The 24825-nt window shown below is 52.1% G+C and overlaps 1 protein-coding gene across 3 annotated transcripts in view; it reads right to left on the bottom strand.

Annotated features, from left to right (window-relative positions):
• Positions 1 to 1831: 1831 nt before the first annotated feature.
• The window catches only part of Itpkb (inositol-trisphosphate 3-kinase B), a 96164-nt gene continuing 73170 nt past the window's right edge, over positions 1832 to 24825 (bottom strand). For 2 of the 3 annotated variants that reach the window (XM_076914609.1, XM_076914611.1), the window contains 6 exons: positions 14057 to 14156; positions 12719 to 12932; positions 8364 to 8568; positions 6305 to 6406; positions 5206 to 5277; positions 1832 to 4949 (listed from right to left, as the gene is read on the bottom strand). In XM_076914609.1, the coding sequence (XP_076770724.1) occupies positions 4734 to 4949; positions 5206 to 5277; positions 6305 to 6406; positions 8364 to 8568; positions 12719 to 12932; positions 14057 to 14156 (909 nt within the window). In that variant the 3' untranslated portion in view covers positions 1832 to 4733. Of the gene's footprint in view, positions 4950 to 5205; positions 5278 to 6304; positions 6407 to 8363; positions 8569 to 12718; positions 12933 to 14056; positions 14157 to 21456; positions 21568 to 24825 lie in introns of those variants that run through there. The other variant, XM_076914610.1, reaches the window with a different exon arrangement.

Here is a 24825-nt window from a genome sequence, read left to right as displayed (position 1 = left end):
GTATCCAGTCTGGGATACCACCTTGGGACTTCGGGGAGAGGTACCCTGTGTTCCTCATATGTATACAGCATTGCTGTGCAATGAGCACTCTACCTCAGACGAGGTTCAGAACTCCCTCTCGGTTAATTAAGAGTTTCTACAGTCGGCTGTTACGTTGAGCCCCGTCGTGCATCGGTGAAGACAGGACAACCAAGGAGCCTGTGCAGACATGGAGGGCACTTAGTAGGGCTACTGGAGCTGGCAGACACTGAAACGTGCCCAACTCACCAGGCTTCTCCTGCTACATCCAGTGCTGCCTTTGAGGCACCCTCATTTCGGCTTGTTTCTCCCTCCAGACCTGCAGGATAGATGACAGTCCCAATGCCCCAATTCCCTGCCAGTGGACGGGGTGGGGTGGGAGGAATGACTAGCCAGAGGGTGCTCCCCGGGATTTAATGACATGTGGTGATATGGCCTTCCCTCCTTACCTCCTGGGTTAAGTGGCTAAATGGGCATGGTCTGGACTGTCAGACATGGCTGGGCCATTGCCAAGGCTCCTCTCCAGGGGTTGATGCAGCAGGATTGAACTGGATCCACATTCCTGCCCTGCCTCCCTAGGGTGTTTGTTCTGTCCCCACCCAGGAAGAGCACCCATCCCCTGAAGATGTCCCATGAAATGAAGTTAGTCACAATTGCTGCCCCAAATGCCAGCAAGACTAGTTTCTAGTAAGCCCAAGCGTAGGCACTCGGTGTCAAAATGGTCTTGAGATGCAACAGGCAATGGGCCACCCACTTCTCTGGATGCTCCCAGGTCTGCTAAAAGGAGGACCACAGGTGAAGGGGATGAGGGCTCCGTGACGAGGTGACCATGGTCTCCAGTGGGAATCAGCCTGGAGAACAGGTGGAAGATGAGGTACCTGGGCCCATGTGACAAGAAGCAATGTCATGTCTGAGGACAGGGATGTGGTCTGTCAGATGGCTCTAGACAACATATACAAATAATGTGGACAGTTCACTCAGTCAATGCAAGCTGTTACTGAGGGCTCTTTAGGGAACATCTCCTTCTCCAGGGTCGTGACCACAGGTCACCTGTGGCTAGCTAGGAGGGCACTCACCTGACATACTGGCAGATCGCTTGCAGGCTTCTCCCAGGGGCTTGGTTTAGCAAGCACGAGGTGGGAGTGGGGGGCTGTGAGATGGCTTTGCTCAGAACAGTCTGCAGCTTCCCATACAACAGTGGCTAAATTCTCTCTTCTGGGGTCTGAGCCGGACAGTGTTCTAAAATGTAGACACCAGTGTCCTTCGGTGGCTGTGGCTTTTTGGCAGAATCAGAGAGAAGCTGTGAAGGGCCAGGACCCTTGTTATGAAGCCAGGGGTTTGCTCTTAAGGGTTTCCCTGAAACATAGCCAAGGCTCTCAACTGAGCTATTCCTGGGTCTAGAGCCCAGCTCTCTGCCCCTGACACTCCTCCAGTAAAGGTGACAAGGTCTGGCTCCAGATATTTTCATGATACCCAGGCCAAGTTGTTTGACATTCTAAGCCTCAGTTTCCTGATCTGATCAATGGGGATGATAAAGTCTTGCTATTACAGGTGATGGGCTGTGGGTGATTGGATGCAACCAGCACAGAGGTCACCATGGGCAGGGGAACTTTCTTTGTCACTGGGTGGCATCCTTGAGCCACTGTTTAAAGGTATAGTAGAGTGTAGAAAAGACTCCTTACAAAGAAGGGCTCACATTGTTTATAGACTAGAACGTTAACCCTTTGGACATCCACTGCTGGAGATTGTCATAGCTCTTCTGTGGTAGTTGGAGGGTCGGGGTGGAGTGGGCAGAAGGATCACATCAAGCTAGTAATGGTCTCCAAAGCCTTTATTGGGAAGGGAGATAGCGTCTACAGTTGACTGAGGGGAACAGGGCAGGGGATGTAACAGTCCTGAGGGGAGAGGAGTTCAGAGGAAGAAGTCTGTCAGGGTGCAGGGAGGATCCTCTCCTCCCAAAAGGCACTGATGGGCAAACACCCTGGATCAAGAGGTGGGGCCTATACACAGAGGGCTGTCAGAATAGGTGATCTCGAAGCTAAATACAGCCAGCCAAAGGTGAACACATCTGTCTTGAGGCCATACCTGCCTAGGGCTCCTCCAGCCATGAAGGAAAGGCCCCAGAAGGCAGGCAGAGCTTAGGAAGAACAGCCCAGCCTTTTATCTTAGTGTTTTGTGCAATTAAAACAAAAACAAAATAAATATAACTTAAACACTTCTTAAAGGGCACTAAAGCCTAGTCTGGGGGAAATAATTGAAGCAACCTTCAGTGTGTGCAAAGCAGAGCTGACCACTGAGAAATCTGGTGGCCCAAGGGCAGGAAGACCCCTTGGACCCTGCACTTAAATACATGTAGCCATCCCATGTCCCAGCACCTGTATGGCTGGGACCTTGGGAGTCCCCACCAGGACTCCCGGAACATGCTTTATCAGACTGCCAGAGGTTCTGGGAAATTCCATCTGAGTTCTGTCCATCCCAGTAGGGCAAGAAGGAGGGGCCTCTGACAGGATAGATGTGAGAATGGTTTGGTAGATAGAGAGTGGGCACTAGCACGATAAATACAAACCCAAACTAAGCAAGACACCCTTGGCAACAGAATGGTCCTAGAAAGATACCTCTCCACACCACCTTCCCACCCACGACACCCAGCACAAAGCACTGCCTAGCACTGTCCGGAGGCTCTGGCTGCCCAGCCCCTAGTCACAGCATCTTAGTGCATTATTGTGACAGGTGGCACCTTCCTAAAGTGCTCGGCAGGTTTTGCTCTTTACACATGTTAAACTGGTTCCGAATGGTTTTGTTCATAGCGTGGTTTGCTTCAGCAAACGTTTCTCTGAGACAGCAGGAGGGAACTTTTGGCCGGATCATAGCTGTAGACTCATGGAATTAACGATAGACCTTCTCAGCAAATGGCTGATGTACAGACCATGAGGTCACCTCAAGCCCTCTAGCAACTACAGCTGGAGAGCACCAGAGCTGGCTGCCTGGTTGCTACTGCCTCCCCCCACGCCAGGCCAGGCTGCTGGTCTTCCCAATCATGTGCTGTCACAGGGTCTGGGCTCGATGATGGGGGGTGGGGGGCGTGATCTTTAGCAAGTCAGCCCACACAGGAACTCACCACCCACCTGAATAGGAGCCAGGAAGTTTAAACAAGTTCCTTTTTAAAAATCTGTACTTATACATCCTCGTGTGTCCCACCTCCCGCCCCCACCAACTGTCACTCACTCACCCAGCATGAAGGGAAGCACATGTCCTACAAGGGCCAATAGCTCTAGAAGCCCCAGGGAGCTCGGGTAGCAGCCAAAAGGGCCAAGGCTATGTTGCCAGGTGTGTATACGTTGGTCTACCCATTTCCCTTGGCCCCTAATCAGTGCTGCAGTCTGGTGTGAAACCCAGAGGAGCCTCTGTACATGTGATCCAGAGTCTCTCAGTAAGAGAGAAGGTGACAAGCCCAGAGGAGCAGAGGATCACTTCAAATGGCAACAGAGCTAGGAGTTTTGTCTTTTAAAAGTCATACAAGTTGTACACCCTTTTCAATCAGAGAGGCGACTTGCTTCACAGCTGAAGTGGCGATTAACAATGATCTCCCCACAATCCTTCAAGAAGCTCAGAACTCCAGGAAGGAGGAGGCTTGGGGCAGCCCTGGGCAGCTAGCTCTCTGAACCCTGGCAACTACCGAGTCACATGGAGAAACACAGGTCTTAGTCCTTCAAGCTGGGAGAGTGAGTGACTTCAAGGGAAATTTAGGAATCATTCCAGGAAGCCAGAATCCTGCTTCCCTAAGGCCTAGCGACTGCTCTCCTGGGTGTGGCCGGCTCTCAGAGCTGCTGCAGATCCCTGGAGGTTGGTTCGAGCCTTACTGTATCCAGCTCTGGACCTTTCCAGAGCACACAGACCAAAGACAGTGGGCAGTAGCTCTAGGAGGTGACGTCATCCTGAGGCTCGGCCTTGCGAATATTCCCTCTGCACTCATGGGCAGCGCTCCCAGATGGAAGGGCCAAGTTCTTTAGAAACAGTGGAGCTGGTCGCTACACTCCTCCTAGGCTGGCCTGGCTCCCAAGGGCTTAAACAGCAAGGTGGGGCCCTGATTTAGCATCTCTAGAGAAGCCACTCAGTGTCCCTGGAGCTGGGGCTTCTCACTAGAGGAGACTTTGCTCATCAGTCACATGTAGATCCCCCAGAGATTTTATTCCCAACTCCCAGAAACCAGGACCCTGGCCTGACCTGGCTTCAGGGCCCATGGTGGGAGGTACAAATGGGACTGAGTTTACTGATGGCACCAGCCACCAGGGGGCAGCAAGGCCCCCATTAGTAGCCAGTCTGGGCCAGAACTTTCTGGGAGGGGCGGGGAGTCTTCCAGACTCCCAGAGGGAGGCTCAATCTCTCAAGACCCTATGCAGCCAGGGATCTCACGGCCTTCTAGACCTGTGCTGGCTCAAAGTGTAACAGGATGTGGGGCCTACCAAGCTTTGTGTAATTCTCTTCGAGAAGGTAGTTCTATTTAGAGAGAATTAGAAATGCCACCTCCAGGCTCCTGTGTAGGAAGCAGGGGAAATAAAGACCTAGGGGAAAAAAAAAATCTCTCTTTTCTTCTCCAAAGTGACCTGTAGTGCAGATGGGAGGCTCTGTTCTAGGAAGGCGCTCAGACAGGAAAAGGAAGAATTAGGGGAGGAGAGAGGCAACAGGCAGAGGTGGCAGGCACGGTGGCGGTGGCCTCAGGTGAGTGGGCTGCCCTGGGACATTTCTGTCAGGATGTCAATGAGGTTGTTCAGCCCCGAGAGGTAGCCATCCTCCCGGTTCCCCTCCTGCCAGGGGACATCATGTTGCAGGGTCTGGCCTTCTGGCAGGGGTGTAGTTTTCCCAAAGTCAATCATCCACACCTTGGCTTGCTCCTTCTTGTCATGGATGAAGAGGAGAGAGCTGCCAATGACCTGGAAGGAAACAGTGCTGTAAGAGAGGGGGAAGGACTGGGGGGCTAGACCTGACAGGGCCAGAAGGGAGGAGAGCAGAGCTTGGAGAGTAGAGTAGGGTCTGGAGGGCAAGGGCTAGGGGAGGCTTGAGGCTGTAATGATCCTGAGAGAAGCTTAGATCAGCAATTTCACTTCCTATTGGAACCAGGGGTGCTGGGGAGGGGTGTCAGTCAAGCAGCCAATGTGTGTCTGTGGGGCTGAAGTCTCAGTACCCTACCTCGTGGCACTTGAAGAAGGGAGAGATTTCCAGGGTTTCTCGAATGGCCTTCAGCCGGTCCCGGTAGGCGATCTGAAGGCAGAGATGGTCAGAGTTTCACACACTCTGTGTGTGTGGAGGGGGGCGGTCATCAGATTTATTTAGTTCATTAGACTCACGGGATTACAACTATCAGTGACCATGTAGCAATCACTTACTCTGACCTCTTCATCCACCCCAGTTGAGCTCAGTCACATCTTTCCCAGAAGACTCTGTGGCCCCTCATCCTCCCCTAGTGCTGGCCAAGGGAGGCAGAGCTCAGAACCGGTTGCCATGGTAACCTCCTGACCATAGAGTGCTGTGCCCCCCCCCGACCCCCAAAAAAGACAGGGTAGGAGGAAAGCTACAGTATCTCTACAAGAGTCCCCTCCACGGAGCCTTACAGATCCTCCTGTGTTGGCAATGGGATACCTGATCATTCCCGAGGGCCAGCTCTGTGAGTCCCGCCACCCAGGACTACAGAGCCACTGGGGAACTCATATCACACAAGGCCCTTCGATGACTATTTGAATAGCAGAGACACAGCCAGCAGGGCTGGTCGGCATCGTCCCGGAGTCTCCAGCATCAGTGACTCAGAGGATCTGAAATGATCTGGACAGGTGCCCTGGAACTAGAGGATGGCGCTGCAGACCTACTGTGTGCATTCCAACCTTATAGATCTGGGCCTGGAGGCATCAGGAAGGGCAGGGACTTGTGTCAGGCCAACTTAGGTGTGACTCCTAGCTCAGCCTTTTCCTGCCTGTGCATCCTTGATCTCTCAAGTCTCTGATCTGTCAAATGGAGACAGAATGTCTGCTTGCTTGTCCTCACCAGAGGGCTTCTGAAGGGCTGTTTCCAGCCAGCAGCAGGTGCTAAACAACTCCTGCCGTCATTGTTTCCTGACAGAAGGGCAATGTGCTGGGCAGAGGGACTGAGGAGAATGAGTCAGTGTCCCCAAGCGTCTCTGGGGACAGCCACATCACCTTCTTACAGAACCATGGGCTTAGGGTTTCAGAAGCACTCCTGCCTGGCTTTAGCTAGGTCAGAGAAGGGATGGCCCCCAACCCCAACCCCAACTTACCAGAATGTTCTGGTTTCCTTTAGTGAATTCTCTGAAGGCCTCGGTGACCTGCTCCCTTGTTTTGGTCTTCTTGAAGTCACGATTCACAGAGCCATCTTCCTTCTGAGGAATGAGTCACCCACAGGGAGTCAGCAAAGGGCCCATGGGACTGACTGCTCATGATCACGACCCTCTTGCTGCTTTGTGGAGGTGGTCAGGTACCCAGGGGTGGTAAAGCAAGCCAGGTGCAACCAGGTGATTGTCATCTGGCCCAGAAGAGCCCATCCCAGACCCCAGCTGAGGAATGCACACAGTGGCACCAGATCCCTGGCCACACACCACTTTAGGAAGTCTCGGTGGTGTGAGGGGCATCTGAGACAACAATGGAGAAGCACCTTGTTCTAAGTAAGGGCAGCCATGGCCCAGATGAATAGAAAGCTTCACTTCCTGCTCAGAAGCTTTGCCCTTGGACCTGTGACTCACAGAGTGTCCTATTAATGTGATAGTAGCCATTTGGATGATCAGGCTGACAGTCACCCTGTCATAGGCTTGTGGTCAAGTGATGGTCATTTAATAGTGGCCCAGAGCATGAGAGCAATGATGCTGGTAATTTTTATGATATGGTAAACAGAAGCTGTAAAGTGACTCCTTGAAGGAAAGAGGGAAAAATGTGTGTGTGTGTGTGTGTGTGTGTGTGTGATATGTGTGGTGTTGTGAGTGTGTACATGCATATATATATATATATATATATATATATATATATATATATTGCACATATTTGCACATGTTCCTATTGGTGCTCTACATCCCTATTGGTCTGGGTCTTGTGATGCACTGCAGATCAAGGGGCTGCTATGAAGATTTCCCCCAAAGCCAAGGTTTAAGCCCACATCACTGCATCTCTACTCCACAAACCACCAGGCAGAGCCCGGTGCTCCCTCTGTTCAGGCTGACCCGGGCAAACACACAGAGCTCTGTTCTTTTGAGACAAAGCAGGAGAGGAGTGGGTCCAGCAGGAACCCTCACACTTGTACCAGTCTGCCTCCACTAGGAGACAGGTGACAGCTGTTACGCCAGGAAGGCTGCCTGCAGGAAAACTGCAGGTCTCAGGGAATGGCACCTCAAGGGAGCCTTCCTCATAGGGCCTTTCTGTTAGCTGAGGCAAAGCAGGGCAGGCAATGGTGCATCCAGTCAGCCTCTCTAGGCCAGTGGATGCTGTTGGCTGTATGGTGCAGAGAGAGCAGAGACTGGGAACATGTCATGGCTGGGTGAGGGGTGCCAGGGCATGCAGTTCAGACAGACAACGGATGGAGAGGATGCCTGTATATAATTTGCACCCGGTCTGAGAACTGAATATTGCCAAGAGGGAAAGCTGATTTCTGAAGACAAAGGAGGACAAGTAGCTTTCTCAGTACCTGGCTCTAGACGCCGGCGAGACACTGGTGATCCCTCACATCCACACACTGTATGAGACATGACTACTGGAGCCTCCCCTTACTTTAGCTACCCAACTCCATGCTGGAGAGGGGCCAGGCAGACCAAGCCTGGGTCAAGAGAGGAAGAGGCAGGGCCCCTGGGGACTGCCACCTTCCCTGAAGGAATGGCTACTACAGACAATGAAGACTGTATCCCCATTCCCTGCTCCTAGCTGGGCTATACAAATCTAGTAGCTAGGGACTGGACTGGAACATAAGGACAGGACAGTCTTTTGAGGTCCTTCTCAGGATATCCAAGAGGAAAGGATGAAGGGTGAAGCTTCCAAGGTGATTCTGGGTAGCTACAGGCTTCCCCTTACCTGCAGCTCAGTAGCAGAGAATCAATATTTTTCCTGTGGCAGGTATATAAGCTGGCTCCTATGTGGGGGCCTCTGTAGAGCTGTACAAATAAGCCACCCCACTCTCAAGGTCTGGTGGCCTTCTACAGGTAGTCTACCTGCACCTCAGGCTGCAGAGCGGGCCAACACCCTGAGGCTGGCTGCCTACACTTAGGTCTGCATAGGCAAGGCTTACAGACTCCAGTATCGCAAGGCCTTCATCACTGAGAACCAGAGCAGCCCCAGGCCACGCCTTACAAGTCTCACCTTGATGCCCTCAATCCTGAAGCCTAGAGTAGCTGTGGAGCTGATGGTTTCCCGCCACTGCATGTAACGTGGCTTGGTCACAGCCCGCTGGGCTTTCTCTTCTTCAGTGGGGGCCTCAGGGTCCACCTCGACCATTTTCTGGTACATGTCCTTCCGCAAGCTAGGCTTCTTCCGGGCTTTGGTGAGTTCTTCCTCCAGGTATGTCCTGCATGGGAGGTGAAGGACATGAGCCCTGAGGCTGGGCCACAACTCTCTGGAGTCACATCTGAGCTGGCCGTGTCTTGTTTCAGGACAATGGTTAATATAGCAACCTCTAAGATGAGGTGAATTCATTGGGATAGCCATGCACCATTTGGGCCCAGAGCACCTTGAGGCTGGATGACTGTGAAGGCCTGATAAGCTCAGAACTGCCCACAGGGAAGCTTTTCTAGGGTCAGCAAGAGAAGAAAGATGGGGGGACAGTGGTCAGTTTGTGGCAGGCCGAGAAGCACATTCTGTCCTTCCAGTCTGTCTCCCTGTCTCCATGCAGCATGAGGTGGGGCTGCATCTCTGGCTTTTGCAGCAAGGTTCCTGGAAGCACCAAGGGCAGAATAAAGTGATGACCTATGCTGGACAGGACTACCCAGGGCTCTGTAGCTCAGTTGTGTTTCAGAGATAAAACTGGCATGCCTATCCGTCTCCATACCAGGTCACCAAGTCTCTGATCCCAGGAAGACTAAAACATACTCCACTGCCTCCCGTGCTTCTCCTTGCACAGCAGAGTCTGCAGGCTGACCAGGTGAGGACACTAAGCCCCTAGGAGAGGTGACAGGCTGAGACAGGCCACGCTCAGAGCAGCTGGGGGTGGAGTCATTGGCCCAGAACCCTGAGGACCAATTCTGGTCCTAGCACTACCCCATGACTCCCCGCAAACTCCCACCACCTCCTCCAGTTGGAAATATGACTCAGTCCAGCCTTTCTCCCTTGCTAGAGCCCTTCCACCCAAGTGCACGCTGGCCAGGGCCTCATGAGGCAGCAGCATCAGTTCACTGCAGGATGGGGAAGTGGGCCCCCTGAGGCCTGCGTGGGTGTGAGCTGCCCTCAGAGGCACACTCCCTTCTTTCCTGCCCACTTTTCTCCCCTTCCCCCAAGGCACCGTTCCAGTATACCTCTCCACCACAATCTTCCCCAGACTTCCATTCTGGGTCTCAGAACAGACAGCATACAAATCTACATCTTACAAAGGAGACGATTCAGAAACATGCACCCATTGGTATTACACAGAAAGGAAACTCCCAATTGCCTGGCATATGGGTGTATAGACATGTCCTGGTTGTTTAGGAAGGCTGTAAGGGGAGGGAGCATTAGCTTCTGGTTGGGCGCTTGCATGCACATACATTCCATACACTCATGCACACAGCATGCCACTGTGCATGCAGATGGACCCTGTGCCATGGGGGAGGAATTCATGCCTAACACACATGAGGGTGCAAAACAGGCCTGCAAAGCAGGCAGTGGCTAACTTCTACAAAGAGTTCTCGGTAGCTCCTTAAAATGGAAGCAGACACTAATGTCGCAGCCCTGTTCACATGGACCTTTCTTCAAAAGGGGTCCCCACAGCTCCAGCTAGGCAGAGTCACGTGTTCCTCAGGCACAAAACGGGGCTTGGAAGAGATGTTCCCAATGGATACTAGCTGGGCAACAGGTCTATCAGAGGAACCACCAGACCCTGTCACTGCAGAGGGAGGCCTGAGCTCCCCTTATAGGGAAGGGAGACTCGTGCATCAGCTTCCGGAGAATTAACTTGGGGTGGCAGAGGCCTGCTCCCATGGCTGGACTCTAGAGAAGAGGCTGACCCAAGATAAAGAAAGGGAGATGGTGACCATGGGAGACCAACAGATGTCAGGTCAGGGTCAGAGCAACTTCTCCAGGGTTCAGGGTCTGGAAACCAGCTCTAGGTCTGAATGACAGACTGTACCCACAGCGAGTGGAAAGTTATAGGCCCAAGGGTACAGTGTTAGCGCCACTTACCTGGAAGCAGGTTCCAGGTCCTAGAAACACCAATTTAAGATGCTTCCAGGTCTCTATGACTTCCCTCAGGACCCTTATACAGCACGGCTAAGGCTGGCTCTGCTGACGGGCCTTCTCACCATGTTTGTAAGACTCTGCCTCACATCCTTGAGACTTGGTGTTTGACAAGGACAACACAGGGATACACCCAGCCTCTTTCCACAGCAAGGACAGGTCATGCTCTAGGGACAGCCAGGAACTGCCTGTCTTGGTGCAGGCACAGAGGGCTATGTTTCTGTGCTAATGTATTTGGGAGAAAGTCACAAGTTATGGCCCAAAGAGGACTTCAGGGAGCACTATGAGAAATGGATCGTTAGGCGTCTCCATGGAGGGCAGGTCATGGTTGGGGTCCTGGTGTGCAGTCCATAGGCCTGGGCATATTGTACTATGTTGCTACCCAGGATGGTGTCCCTGGAGACTCCTGTGGTAACACAGGCTACCTGCACAGTGTGGCTGGCCATGCGACAGGCAGGGACAATATGGCTGAAGTACAGTGCTCAGAGTTCAGGAGGCCTTTAGGGTCTGTGTGTGGGGAAATAAGGGCTGGGGTGAGTGTTGCTTCTCTTAGTCCACCCGGGATGGGGTTACCTAAGCCCTGATGGATAAGAGAGCCCTGAGGTACTGAGAGAGAAAAGCTATTAAGCTTGAAGAGAAGGGAGTGGGTACCCTGTCACTGAAGCTTCCCAGGGAAAACACAGCCACACGAAGAAGGAGGCAAGGCAGTGCTGACTTTATGCAATTACACTTGTCTGGGCTCGTGCACACCTCCTTCTCCTGTGGGTAGACTGAGTCCCAGCCTTCCTATGTCAGGAGGAAGGGCAGGGCCTCTGCTTGAGTGGCATATTCTAGTGCATCGTGGAAACAATTTTCTAGAGACAAAAAATAAGATAGCCAGAGATCCAAGGCTGTGTGGTAGTTACAGGGACATTCTGCTTTCTCCCTGGGAGTCAAGACATCCAGGACTTTGGAACTAGGAGGAGGTGGCTAGTGACCGGGAGGAGCCAATAGCAGGCCCTGTATTTCTCCATGACCCCACCCATCCCTATCCTCGGGACAAGGGCATCTGCCAGGGGCTGATTTGAAGACAGAACTCCTAGGAGGAATGAGAAGGAAAGAAGGAAACTGTGACTGGTGTGATCTGAGCACACTGAGATCTTCCTTCCCCCTTCTCGTCATCTTCGTATAAAAAACACTACGTGTGAGGGACTGGGGAGGTAGTTTGGTTGGTAAAGTGCTTGGCACACAAACACAGGGACCACACTAAAGTGAAACAAAACACGGTGCTGTGTGCTGTCATCTGAGCACCAGGCGGGTGGAGACCTGGTGCTGGATGGCCACTCAGCCGGCTTAATCAGAGAAGCTGAGGCCATGAGACATGTCTCTCTCTCTTTTAAACAATTTATTTATTTCTATTTTATGTGCATTGGTGTTTTGCCTGCATGTATGTCTGTGTGATGGTATCAGATCCTCTGGAAATGAAGTTACATACAGTTGTGAGGCACCATGTAGGTGCTGGGAATTGAACCTGGGTCCTCGGGAAGAGCAATCAGTGCTCTTAGCCACTGAGCCATCTCTCCAGCCATAAATGATGTCTTAAAAAACCAAGTTAGGTGGTTCCAGAGGAACAAGACCAGAGCTGACCTCTAGCCTCCACATGCACACACATGCATAAAAACACACACTCATATGCACCCACCCATGTACTGAAGAAAGAGCTCAGTAGACTATTCAAGTCAGATTTAGGCACCAGCTTTGAGCTCAGTCTACTGTCTAGTGTGCATGTCAGCCAAAATCATGCTCTCTGGGCCGGACATGCCATGCTGGAAACCTCAAAGGCTGACGACTTGAAGGTAGAGATGGTGTTCGCTTCTGCACGAGGCTCTCTGGCCCTCCACACTGTGGAGTTTAGCATAGACAAGGTCTGCAATCACCTCAGGCCCATCTGCCACCTGCCACGGGGGTCTCTGTAGCTCCCAGTCTGCATCCTTAGCTGCACCCTAGTGTCAGGTCTGGTTCTTTTCTTTTTTCTTGTTTTGAAACCAGCATGTGCTACAAGCCAGCTCTGTGGTGCCTCTCTATTCCTGTCCCCACTGTAACAGGAGGTCACTGTCTTGCGTCCTCCCTGCTGGCTACTCTCCCACATGACTAGTGTGCATCTCCTTCTGCCTGCTCCCCAACAACCTCAGCATCCAGCCAGGGCTGCCTCGGAGAGAAGAGGCTCTTAGCAGAGTGGGGCCAGCTTCCAAATGTCCTCTGCACAGCCAGGCAGAATGGGGCAGGCCATACCTGCAAGAAGCCTGGCTCACCTGATGCCCATCTTGCAATCCATCACGCAGGGTGAGTCAAAGTCAGCCAGCAAGTCGTCCATCTGGTTGTAGCGTTCCCCATCCTTCACCACATCCCCATGGTAGGCTGGCACGAAGGGTCTCAGCACATCTGTCATTAACCGGTCCAGGCAGCGCTGTTCAGACTCACAGTGCTTCTTAAGGATTCGGCCATTTGCAGCTGCCTTGAAGCTCCCTGCAGAGTAAGTAGGAGAAGGACCTCTAGCCTCAGTGGAAGCCAGGGGTATCTGGGACCTCTTCCACCTTGTAACAGTCCCTTAGAAGCTACATCTGATGCCACTCCCTCCTCCCAACCCCTACCCCAAACAAGAGATGCTACAGTGACAGCTAAGCTGAGGGTTGAAGGTGTGGCCATTTGTAGACATGCTCCTTAATGCTCTGAGTCACCCGTTCACTGACTGCAACCCTGGCTGTTCTCTCTCTTCTGACTCTAAGCTCCTCACCCCTGAAATTATCAACAGGACTGTATATAGTTCTACCTACTCCTAAGATTACAACAAGCACCCCGGCCCCACCTGAGCCCTGCTTCTTAACGAAGAAGGTGTCCCTGAGTCTTAGGGGAAAAAACTCAGTGCCTGAACAGGGGACAGAGTGGGCTAAAAAGAGTGTGTCCAGTGCACAGGCCATCTGCGCAGTGCTCCTTCAGAGCCATTCCGTCAGGAGTATTAACAAACGGTGTCCATCTATGTCTTGGTTTAAGTCTGTGTTACCCTGTAAGGAACCTACAGGTCAGTGAAACCACAAGGGCCAAAGTCCAGGGCCAATGTCCAGGGGTGGCTATGGAGGTGTCCGCAGAGGACAGTGCATGATAAAGGGCTTCATATGGGGGTTAGCTGACTTTGCCAGCACCTTGGTGGCTATGGGGTGACTTGGTCACATCTCCCTCCAGTTCATGTTCCTTCCTGGTAGAGACTCCATCACTGATATTATAACCCCCAGAACAGTGTGATGCAGGCATGCACAGTGGCTGCACACTGAAGTGGCTTAGCGTAGTCTCTTTGTCCAGGATTAGAAAGGGTAAACAAGTTATAAAGAATTGATCTAAAAGTTTTATTGAGTGAGACTAGAAGTGAGATTGGGAAACAAAGAGCAGGAGAATGAGGGATGGTATGGGGGTGGGGCGGGTGTATTCTTGGGGACAGTGTGTCAAGGACTTTGGAAAAATCAGCTGTCCCCAGGCACTTGCTTACAAAGCAGTGTAAGGATCACACCTTCTGCCAGGGTCTGTTCTAGAGCTGCCCTCTCCTAGAGCATCTGCCTACATTCACCTGGCACCTCTGGGAGAGCAGAGTCTCCTACCTGCATGTCCTGCCAGCTGGATCCAGGGGTACTTCTTCTTGAAGGACATGACAAAGGGGGACCACTGCACCATGTTCTTTATCTTCCTCCATGACTTGCTCTGGAAAGTAGCAAACAGTGCTCTGAGTGACAGACATAAACCAGTTTAAACAAACTGACCCAATGCCTGCAGCCACTGGACCTGAGGGGCCATACAGAGACAGCTCAGGTGCCCATAGGCTCCGAACACCTCGCTGGCTATTTAGCAGGCACAGTCACAGATAGCCTTGCCACAGTTTACAAACAGGTTGAACAAGGAGCACGGGGTTTCTTAGGGGCTGCTCAGAGGTAGGTGAAGGAGGCTCCAATCCAGGGCTCCCTAAACCAGACCCTTCCCAGCAGGGAACAATTCAACCCACATTGCTTCCTTTCACATACCCTCCCATGCCTTGGACTCTTATCTGTCTGTCGAGGGGCAGACAGCTGGTCCATCAGGTTCTTAGGACTCATGGATACTAGGACTTCGGAAAATGGCCTTTTGTACCAAAACAAGTGATCTCAGACTAGAGGGGGTCACTGTCACCCAGCAGCAAGGTGTCATCGCACGTTTTATTTGTAGATGTCTTGCTAAATGAATATTAATGAAGAAACACTCCACAGAGGGGCCCTTAACAGATGACTGCCGAGTCCCAGGCGGGGTGGCACACAACCTCTACCTCACCTACCCAGGAGGGTCACGAAAGCTCAAAAGTTAGAGTCTAGCTCAGATAATATATCGAGAAACCATTAAGGTGCGTGAGTACATGCAAACACACACACACACACACACACACACACACACACACACACACCACACTCCAAATCATCTTCTAGGAAAGAAAGGGTCTGGAGGCTGCCCAGAAGGGGCAGCTGAGGACAGACTCTGGAGGAAATAACTTGACACACCTGAGGCTGCATGGAGACTGGAGGCAGGAGAGTGGTGTAGCAAGTGACCATGAATGGGGAGTGGGCACGAGCAGGTGAGTGTGAGCAGAAAGTGAGCCCCAAATTCTGGGGGGCTCCAGAGTCTTTCCACATCTAAGCTGAGGAGACCAGCAGACTTCCACTGGCTTTGCCTTTCCCACACTGCCTCCATCAGGAAGCACCTGATGGGCAAGGGTCCCATGGTCAACGGCCCCTACTGTATCAAGACCAGATGCATGCTTGCGGAATATTCCTTTGGACGGAATGTTGTGCATTTGTCTCAGAGACCCTGACATTCTGCTGTGCAATGGCACAGGATTTCCCTTGTATTTTAAGCAACAATGTTAGGCAGCATCAGAAAAGGCAGCATCTCTCCATGGCTGGGGCCAGGCAAGGGAAGGGGCTGCAGGGACTGCATCCTCCTTGCTTGTGGGAGGAGAGACAGATAACAGGGCAGGAGGAGACAGACTCAGGCCCTCAGGAATGTCCTGAGAAGCTTAGCATCTCCTCAGCAGCCTGGTCCACTCCCAGGGGAAGCAGCTTTCCAGGCCTGGGGCAGGTCCCTCCAAGCACTTTCTCGCCAGAAGCCAGTGTACCAGGAGAAGGTTCCAGGCCTCTTTTCCCTACTAGGACAGGTGACAAGGGAGGAAAAGAAGCTGCCTACAACCTAGGGGGATTTCACCAAGGGACGGAACTGCTTAGCCCTGGTTCCCTCCCAGCAGAGATTCTATCTGAACTCAGACCACCAACCCAGGCTCTGAACTTCCCAAGTGGTTTCAGACACCTTTCCACGCCTTTGTCTCCTAATCGTCACAGTGTCTACACAACTTCCATGGATCTTCTCTTGAAAAGCTCTTAAAAGCTCCATGAATGACAAGCCCTTCTGACCTCTATGTTTATCAGGTCCTCCAGTGTGACTCTGAAGAAGCAGACTGACTGTGGTCAGCTTTGCAGCAACATGTTACTACCTCACTCACTGGCCTCCCGGATGATGCGATGGGGTGTTGAGTATGACAGTGGAGGTGACCCACTGCCAGCTGGCATGGCTTCTGACACATGCACACGCACAGGTGCACGCGCACGCGCACGCACACACACATACCCTCTCACATACCGCCCAGTGGTGGATGGCAGAATTCATGTCAGCAGACATGCAAACACAGACAGACACCAGCTGCAGCCAGCACAGGGCTTGCTGTATGAGTGCTTGTGACAGGATGGGGCCCTGTGGCCTGTGCTGACCTTTACAAAGTTCCTTCCTAAAAGGAACATCTTTATCTGTTTTTCAGATGAAGCACACCAGCTTCAGCAAGTCTTTGCCCCTGGTCCAGCAGTCCTCAACCTGTGAGCAGTGACTCTTTTGGGGTCAAATGACCCTTTCACAGGTGGTGCCCAAGAAGACCAGAAAACATAGCTATTTACACTACAATTCATAACGGTAGCAAAACCACAGATATGAGGTAGCAAAAATAATTTCATGGTTGGCGTCACCACACCATGAGGAGATGTATGAAAGGGTGGCAGCAGTAGGAAGGCTGGTAAGAACCAGGTCACACTGAGAACTGGCAGTCTAATGTCTGCCCCTGTCCACAGTGAGTGCCCTTGCCATGGCTGCTCTCGTCTAGGTGTTTGACAGCTGGTGTTGTGGATGGGAGACAAACACAAAGGAAACATCTCCCCAAGCAGCCGGCGCTCTCTGGCTCACGAGGGGCATTCTGGCTGCCCCCTTAGCAGGGGAGCCGAGAGCCATTGAAACATGCCTCTAGTTGCCATCAAACCTTGGTGATGCCCTGTTCTGGGGTTACCAGGGGACACAAAGCTTACACTCTGCTGGGTGCAATCAGAGCTGGTGTGTGCTTGTGTGCTATGGAGGGATTTGTGTGTGTACAATGTACACGGAAGCTCCCTATGGGCAGTAAGGAGAGCACCACTAACGAAGCTGGTGTGCCCACCAGAAAGGGGGAGGATGCAGGGACTGCTGGGGACCCAGGGCTTCCAGTCTAACTTCAAGGCAGGTGCTTAAGTCAACTAAATAACAGGCATGAAGCCTCCAGGCAATCCCTTAAGTGACTTGAGCTGAACCAATCTCTGGATTGTCATCCTCAAAAAGACTTGGCTGAGCCTCACTTTGTGTCCACATGCAGGTAAGATCATTTCTCACTCAGCCAGACCCTGGGGTTGTGCAAGGCATGGGAGGGGCCTCCTGACTCGTCTGGTTAAATTTGGATCAAAAGGATCAGAGAGCACCCAGGTTGGGGAATGTGGTTTTTAAAACTTTAAGATGCATGAGAGCTGTTGAAAGCCACGGAGATCTGAGCTTACTGAAGCTACTGCAGCTACCTCGGGCAGCCTCACAACCTGCTCCTGACTTGAATTTGCAATGGGAAGAGGGAAAACAAGACAAATAAACAAACACAACAACACAGAAGGCCCACAAACACCAACCCTCTTCATACCTGAGGGCTGGGGGGAAGATACACAACCCTCAGAGAGACACACAGAGAGACAGAGAGACAGACACAGGGATACAGAGACAGAGGCAGACAGCAAGTGCCACCAGCAGGGCAGTTCCATGTGATGTTGAGTGCCATGCTGAACCATGGGTCACCGGATCTACCAGCAGGAGAGAGGCAGCTTGGAGCTCAGGGCAGTCACAGCCTGACCCACCTTTTCCTTTTCCTCTTTCCCAGCTGCTGCCTCAGAAGCAACTTGAGCTTCTATTTCCAGAACACAAAGCCTCCCCGGGGCTTGCTAACCCCCACCCTGGCACCCAGTCTTCCAGTAGAAATGACCCACTGTTTGAGGGTGCTCCTCATGCCTGGCTCTGCCCACGGGAGGAAGCCACGGGAGGGTCTGACTCTCTTTGTGTAGGCTTCCGGGGAGGTGGACAGTTTCGGAGCATGCCACTCTCTGGTGGCCTTTCCCTTCGGACATCTACAGATACTCTACAGGGACGCGATGCCTGAAAGAAAAAGGAAGGAGTTGTGGCCCGTGTCTTTAGCAAAGCAGTCAGAAGAGGAATGAGGATCGGGTGAGAGGAGGCAGGGTGTGGGGACGTGGGGCCTCCTCACTATGTCTTTCACAGTGCAGTAGCTATCAGCAAGGGCCTGGCACAAAATGAAAATGACGGGCACCTGCTTCAAATGTGGTAGGGATGTCCAGGTGGGGAGGGTGGTTGAATGTGACCTTTCCAAGGCCAGGCAGGTATGGGCTCTGCTGCAAGGCTCACCGCGGCCTCAAGAGCCTCTGGCCTCAGGCTTGGAACAACCATGCTCGGGTTGTTACTGGGAAGCAATCTCCTGGAGAGAGCCACTGCACTCCCTGGTGGATCCTCACTGCCTGCCTGCCTGCCCTCCTTCCAGCACCGGCTTGGAAGCGCCTCTGCCAGGTTCAGGACTCACCACCCCACGAGTGAACAACTGAAGTGACATGCTGTCTCCACTGTCTCCGGCGATCAATGTCTAAACACTGTTTAGATTTTACCGTGCTGGCGTCTGTCTATAGCAACAGGGTGATTGAGCTTAAAGCCACTAAGCTTTGGGGGTTCTTCCAGGTCCCACTGCCGTTTAACTGGGTCCTGTAACTGGGTCCCCTGTGGCCCCGTGAAATCCCCGGTGATACAGCACTCCCTCTCACCACGTGCTCTGCTCCGCTCATGGCCAAGTTGAGGCGAGCCATAAATATTCACTTTGTCTTGACTTCTGGTTCTTCTTGTTTGTTTTATTTTTCCTCCGAGACACAGAGTGCTGGCAATAACCCCCCAGGCATTTCCAAAGGGCCAGAGAGCAAATGGAATAGCCTTGAGGTGAGCCAGTGTGTGATTGGTTATTTAGGAAGCTCCGCCCCCAGGGCCACAATGCTAGGTCCTCACTACATAGTCAGAGCCTCACAAGCTCAGTGTCTCCATCTGCTTCTGTCTAGACCAGCGGTTCTCAACCTTCCTGATGTGACCTTTTAATACAGTTCCTCATGTGGTGGTGATCCCCAACCACAAAATTTTTTTTGTTGCTATTTCATAACTGTAACTTTGCTGTTATGAATTATAATGTAAATATCTGATATGTAGGAGGGTCTTAGGTGACCACTGTAAATGGGTTTTGTTCAACCCTTCTCTCCTAAGTAGTCGAGACCCACAGGTTGAGAACCATTGGTCTAGACACTCTATGAAGCTGGATTCCCAAATGGTTGACACCATCTTTGGGGGGGGGTGCATATTTTATGGGTCAACAAAATCAACTCCACAAGGAGGCCAGACTCTGGTAAAGTCCCTTCCCGCCTGATCCATTCCTCCAGCTTATGATTTTCCTTCCAGCCATTCTATTTTATTTCAAATTATTTTTATTATTGCTTTTATTTTTAGATAGTTTTTAAGGAAAAAAAACTCTCCTGCTCCCTCTTTTTTTAGGGTAAAAGTGATGAGGGGGAAGTAACTGAAATATTACTGTACCTTGACGCTCCTAAAATCCTGACAGACTAATACTGGACGCACCAAGAGCTGCGTGCCCACGCAGGGAAATTGCAGGCAAATCAGGTGTTCGGTGTCTGCGGCGTTGCTAGGTATGGTGCTGACATCACTGGAAGCCTCACAGTGCTGGCATACTTATTTCCATTTTGCTCAGAGGTATTAGTGTTGCTCCAAGTCACACGGCTTCCAGCTCTCTGCCATTTAATTCTGAAGATTTTGTTTCGGCCAACAGGATGCCTGCCCCGCCCCCATCTCTCCTCTAGCTATAAAACAGCCTCACATAGACAGCGAGCACTTTGTCACTTTGTCACAAGACTGACCTTTCAGATGGGGGGAGGCCTGAAGAGACCTGCCCTCCCCTCCCTCTGAGTCCCAGGCTTTTCCCAGAAGGTCCTGGCCAACACACACTTGAGGAAGGCACATTTGACAAAAAAAAGTGGACAGGAAAGGGCTCACTCTGTGTTAGACCTTCTGCTCTGCTCTTGCAAAAGTTGGACAAAGCCCCTGCGTTCTCCATGTTTGGGAAAAATGCCTTCTTCTGAGCTTCTCTTTCTTTTGGTCTCTCTGTAAAAGCAGCTCGGGTTTCCCTAGTGATTGGTGCCTGCCCTCTCTGGGGGAAAAGCCTGGTGCTTCTCCCAGGCTTCCTGGCCAACTTTGTTCATTGTGCTTTTCTGGCAGAGGCCCCAGGAGGGCGGTGTGGTGCAGGCCCAGGCAGGTAGGGTGCTCAGTGCCCCTTCCTGGAGCCCACTTAGAAGCCATGCCTGCCACAAAGGTCAGTGTGCTGCTTTCTGAGAGGACAGAAGGCTTGAGAAAGAAAATCCCACTGTTGGTAAGGCAGATAACTACACCTAAAAACAATGCTGTACTTGAGACAGTCCACCTCGCCTTTAACAAGCAAGACTAAACCAAGCAAAGAAGCCTCTTTTGTTTAGCCATGCCTTCTCGCCCAGCCCTTGCTTTGTACCCACGAGGGGGCAGCTTGAAGCTGGTTTTAAAAGAACTGTCTGTCTCTACAGACTGCCTGAGCAGGGTGGGAATTATGAAGAGAGCTGAGGCACAGGAGAGCCCAGGAGGGCTGAGCATGCCTTATGTAAAATATCTGGGCCCAGAAATGCTTCCCACTTTTTCCAGTTCTTAGAGTATGTGCATACACACCATACTGTATCTTTTTAAGATGGGACCCAAGTCTACATGTGAAACATCTTTTGTTTCAATACACCCGAGAAGTTAGGTGTACAGTTTCCCCTGTGCGGTGTCCATGTCAACATTCAGAACAACATTTCAAAATTTGGGCCGTTTTGGGGTGAGGGATACTCTTTCTGTATCTCCTTCAGAATCTGTTGTGGGCCTGGGACAGGAGATCAAGGGTGGCTGGTCTTCATCAGGGTCAAGCCCTGACTGCTGAGGCATGGAAGGCGTCCCCTGGCTGCGGGGTAGCCGTCTGTCACTGGGCTCCGAAGCAGCACATGCTGGGCAGACAGGAAGCCTTTTTGTGTAGCTCCCCAGAGGGCCCCTCCTGCTTAGCTGCCTTTTTCTGTTGCAATTCAAGGCTTGGTTGCTGCACTAAAGGCAGTATCCAGACTTTAGTCCGGCATATTCACCAGCCACGCTTCCTCCCTTCTTATCACCCAGAACCCAAGGGAAAGGCCTGGACACAGCTGTCAAGGACAGGCCTGCTGCCATGAAGTAGCACCATGTCTTCCTAACCACCCACAGAAAAAGAGGGTCCCAGCATAGTCTCAGGGCCACTGTGGATACTCCCCCCACATTCGCTTCACAGACCTACTGTCTTGTGTGTCTGCGACCCTGCAGGGCCAGCCATCTTCCCATTCCCAACCTGTCCATCTCCCAGTGCCTTGTGTGTCTGCAACCCTGCAGGGCACGCCATCTTCCCATTCCCAACCTGACCCAGTGCCTTGTGTGTCTGAGACCCTGCAGGGCACACCATCTTCCCATTCCCAACCTGTCCATCTCCAGGTTGTGCAGCTCTTACCCAGAATGCTTGTGACTGAAAAGGTCTGGGGTTCAGGCTATTTTCTTCTCTTTCCCTCTTGCTCTGGGACTTTGGGATGTCTTCACTGACAGCCATGACATGCAGCCAGGACACTAAGGACCACAGCAAAGAAAGATCTCCCACTAGAGACTTTGCTTCAGGTAATTTTTCTCCCCCAAATCTGACTTTCCTGAGCAGCTGCCAAAGGGGCCTGCAACCCCTGCAAACCAGTCTTTGTTGTTATCACCCAAGAACTGAGCTGTCCTTCATGTTCCTGGGTCTCCCTGGCAGGCAACCCAGCAATCGCTGTCTCTGATGTGAAGATCACTGCTTGGCTTCTTCTCTCCCCCTTCCAGAACTAAAAGGTGAAGAGGGAGGAGGAGTAGGAGGAGGCAGATGTTCCCCATCTGCCTGACCACACAAAGCCCATGCCTGCACCAGGAGCTGGCCCGCCTCAGCCTCCCTCCAACTCAAAAGGCTGAGAGGGAAGTAACAATAGTCGGAAGCTGGGAGTGGCCACCAGGAAGAGCGGGGGTGGGGGGCGGGGGGGCTCGGTCCTCTCCTGGACACTTCCTCATGGAAAAAGGCAGAGGACAGAGGACATTTAGCTTTGTCTGGGAAAGGGAGCCAGGCACTGTGGCTGTCCCACAACCCTCCCCAGGCCCCCTCCCTCCCTGTCTCCCCAGAGAATTTATTTTTACTTTGGTAAATGCAAAAAAACAAGGTTGAGCCTCTGGACAGTGGAAATTTACTGAGGGCCCTCGCTGGGCAGCAGACAACTGGCCTAGAACCCAGTCCTAGGGATTGATCTCTCAGACAAGATGGGAGGGGGGGCACTCCCAACATACCTCCTAAGGAGAACTTGACAGTTAGGGGCCAGAGTGCTCAGCTCCTCCTCCTCTGCCTTAGGGACCACAGGGTAGGGCAGAGCCAGAGCACATGGAACCAGTGCTAGCCAACCAGCTGTGTACTAAGGACTTTTGACAGGCAGATGCCATGCATTTGATATGTACAACGAATGTGTATGCTAACTTGTCACAGAGGTGCTCTCATGATCGCACTTTACAGAGGCACTTTACCGAGGCACACAGAGATTAGACAATTTGCCCAAAGTGCGAGAGATGGTAAGTGGCAAGCCTGTTAGAGTCCTAGGTCTGCATCACTCCTTTGTCATTTGTGGCATGTTATTTTATAGTCAGATAAACTTGGGCTCAGATCCTGTTAGTTTTGCCTGAAGGTCCTGGGCAGGTTACCAAACCTCTCTGGGCTTCAGTTTTCTCCATCCTTGTGAAATGGAAATACTACTTGGCCAACACCACCAGCCGACAACAGGTTGTTTTCAAAGTTAAATCGAACTTTGCCTGTGCAGGGCCTGCTACAGTCAGAAACACTCAACTTCTTTGAAGTTCTGTCTGCTGTCTCAGCCCCTAACACCACAAGACTGCAGATGCTGCTGAGGGAAGGCAGTTGTCAGCTAGCTTGGCAGGTGTCAGCAGTAGGACCTGACACACTCCTCCCAACTCCCACCCTCAACCTGAATCCCACTTTTCCAGGAGGAGGGGAGACAGAGAAGGCCACTCAGACTCCCTGCCAGAGGAATGGCCTGCTCCAAACACCTGAGCCACTTCTGAGCATCTGTGCGTATTCGGAGGCCATTCAGATCCAGGAGTCTGGCAGAAAGGCCACCTGAGGCCTTCTAGTCCCATTCCAAGCCAGCCCGCTGCAGCCCCAGAGGTGGCTACTCTGAGAACCTCTGCTCTGTTGTTTCTCAGGCAGAAGGCCACAGGCTCTTTGGGTAGGCTCATAAGAATGCAAACGCACGCGCGCGCACACACACACACACACACACACACACACACACACACACACACACTGCTTTCTCCTGGCTGGAAGATGACATTTTAGAAAGCCAGGCATCTGAAAGGAAGTTCGCCACAGAAAGCAGAAGGAGCTCAAAGGTCACCTTTGCCCCCCTTTCACAAGCAGCTTGCAAGAAGGAAAGCTGCTTCTGAAACTCAGCTCTGTAGCACTCACGCTGAGAGCCACTAAGATGGAGAAGCTTCCAGGTTCCAAGTGCACAAGCCCAAGGACACAGGTGAGCACGCAGAAGGGACAGGCTGAATGCTGGGAACTCCCACCTAAGGAATTTCCAACAAGGAAACTTTTGAGGAAGGGCTTACAGGCGGATCACACAGCTATATTTAGAAAATTATTTCTAAGCAAGGCACACTAGAGCAATTCATATTTTTGAGAGGTAGCACTGAGTTGCCCGTGGCTAAGGGCACTCTGTAACGCAGTGCGAGCCGGCCCCTTCCGCCTTCTGCAGCCTGTCCTGTCCTGGCAGAAGCTGATTAGCAGCTCCCAACTGGGCCATGAGTCACTCAGTTTCCCTCTTCTGACAGGCTGTTCCCGGTCTTAAGAGTTCAGCTACCATGCTTCTGTTCACGTGCAGATCGCTGGAGGCGAGACACAGGAAACAGGTTGCCAAAAGGGCACACCAGTGAACCCTCAAGTACAAGCGAATTCGTCACCCTCAGAACACGAGGCCTGGGTCATCCTGACGTCTATGAGGATGTGTGACTTTCATAAACAGTCTGACTCATCACTGGTCTTCCTGTATCTGTCAACGTGGGCTCTGCTGGTGGCAGTGGGCACTTACTTAGCCCGTTCTCCCCTGCGGTGTGAGGATCTCACAGGGCCATCCCCAAGATAGCATACTTGCCTCTCTCTTTCAGAGGTGCCAACAGGGACATATTCCACCTCTGCTAGTGTCCCCAAGGAGACAGAACCGGGGATCATGTTCAGCTCATCACCCTGGCAGCCTGTATGCCCCCTGAAGTGAGGAGTGGGGTCTCCCACTCAGTAGAGCAGGGGCACTCAATGTTTCCTTCACTTTTTGCCCTTGGTTATAGGGACTTAACATTTGTTTGTTGAGACATCAATAAGCATCTCAAGATCACCAGAGAACAAAATCAATAAATATGGCAACACTACTCATGTGTCACTATCCAGAGGCAGACAGAGTACTCGGTCCACACAAGAGTCCCCTTCTTGTCTGCGTAGCGTATAGAAGATTCCCTGTTCTCTTAGACCATTGCAGCTCTTTCCCACTGGGTAGGGAAATGAAACTCTGAAAGGCGTGAGCGAGTCATTTGGAAACATCTGGAATGGCAGAGGCCAAGGAATGAGACTGGAGCTGAGGATCTCAACCCAAAGACCTCCTCTGCAGACTGGGTGGAGGCCCAGCTCCCTGGGGCAGGGCTGAAATGCACACTACCTTTGGGGATCGAGGGAGAGGGATGCCCTTGCTGATGTCCACCTGCTGTCTGTCTCAACAGGGTGCTTGTCCCAGGGTGGGGGTGGAACATC

Source organism: Arvicanthis niloticus, chromosome 16 (assembly GCF_011762505.2).
Source record: "Arvicanthis niloticus isolate mArvNil1 chromosome 16, mArvNil1.pat.X, whole genome shotgun sequence".
Lineage (NCBI taxonomy): Eukaryota > Metazoa > Chordata > Mammalia > Rodentia > Muridae > Arvicanthis > Arvicanthis niloticus.
The sequence above is the reverse complement of the archived record's forward strand: the minus strand, read 5'-3'. Positions and strand labels throughout refer to the sequence as shown.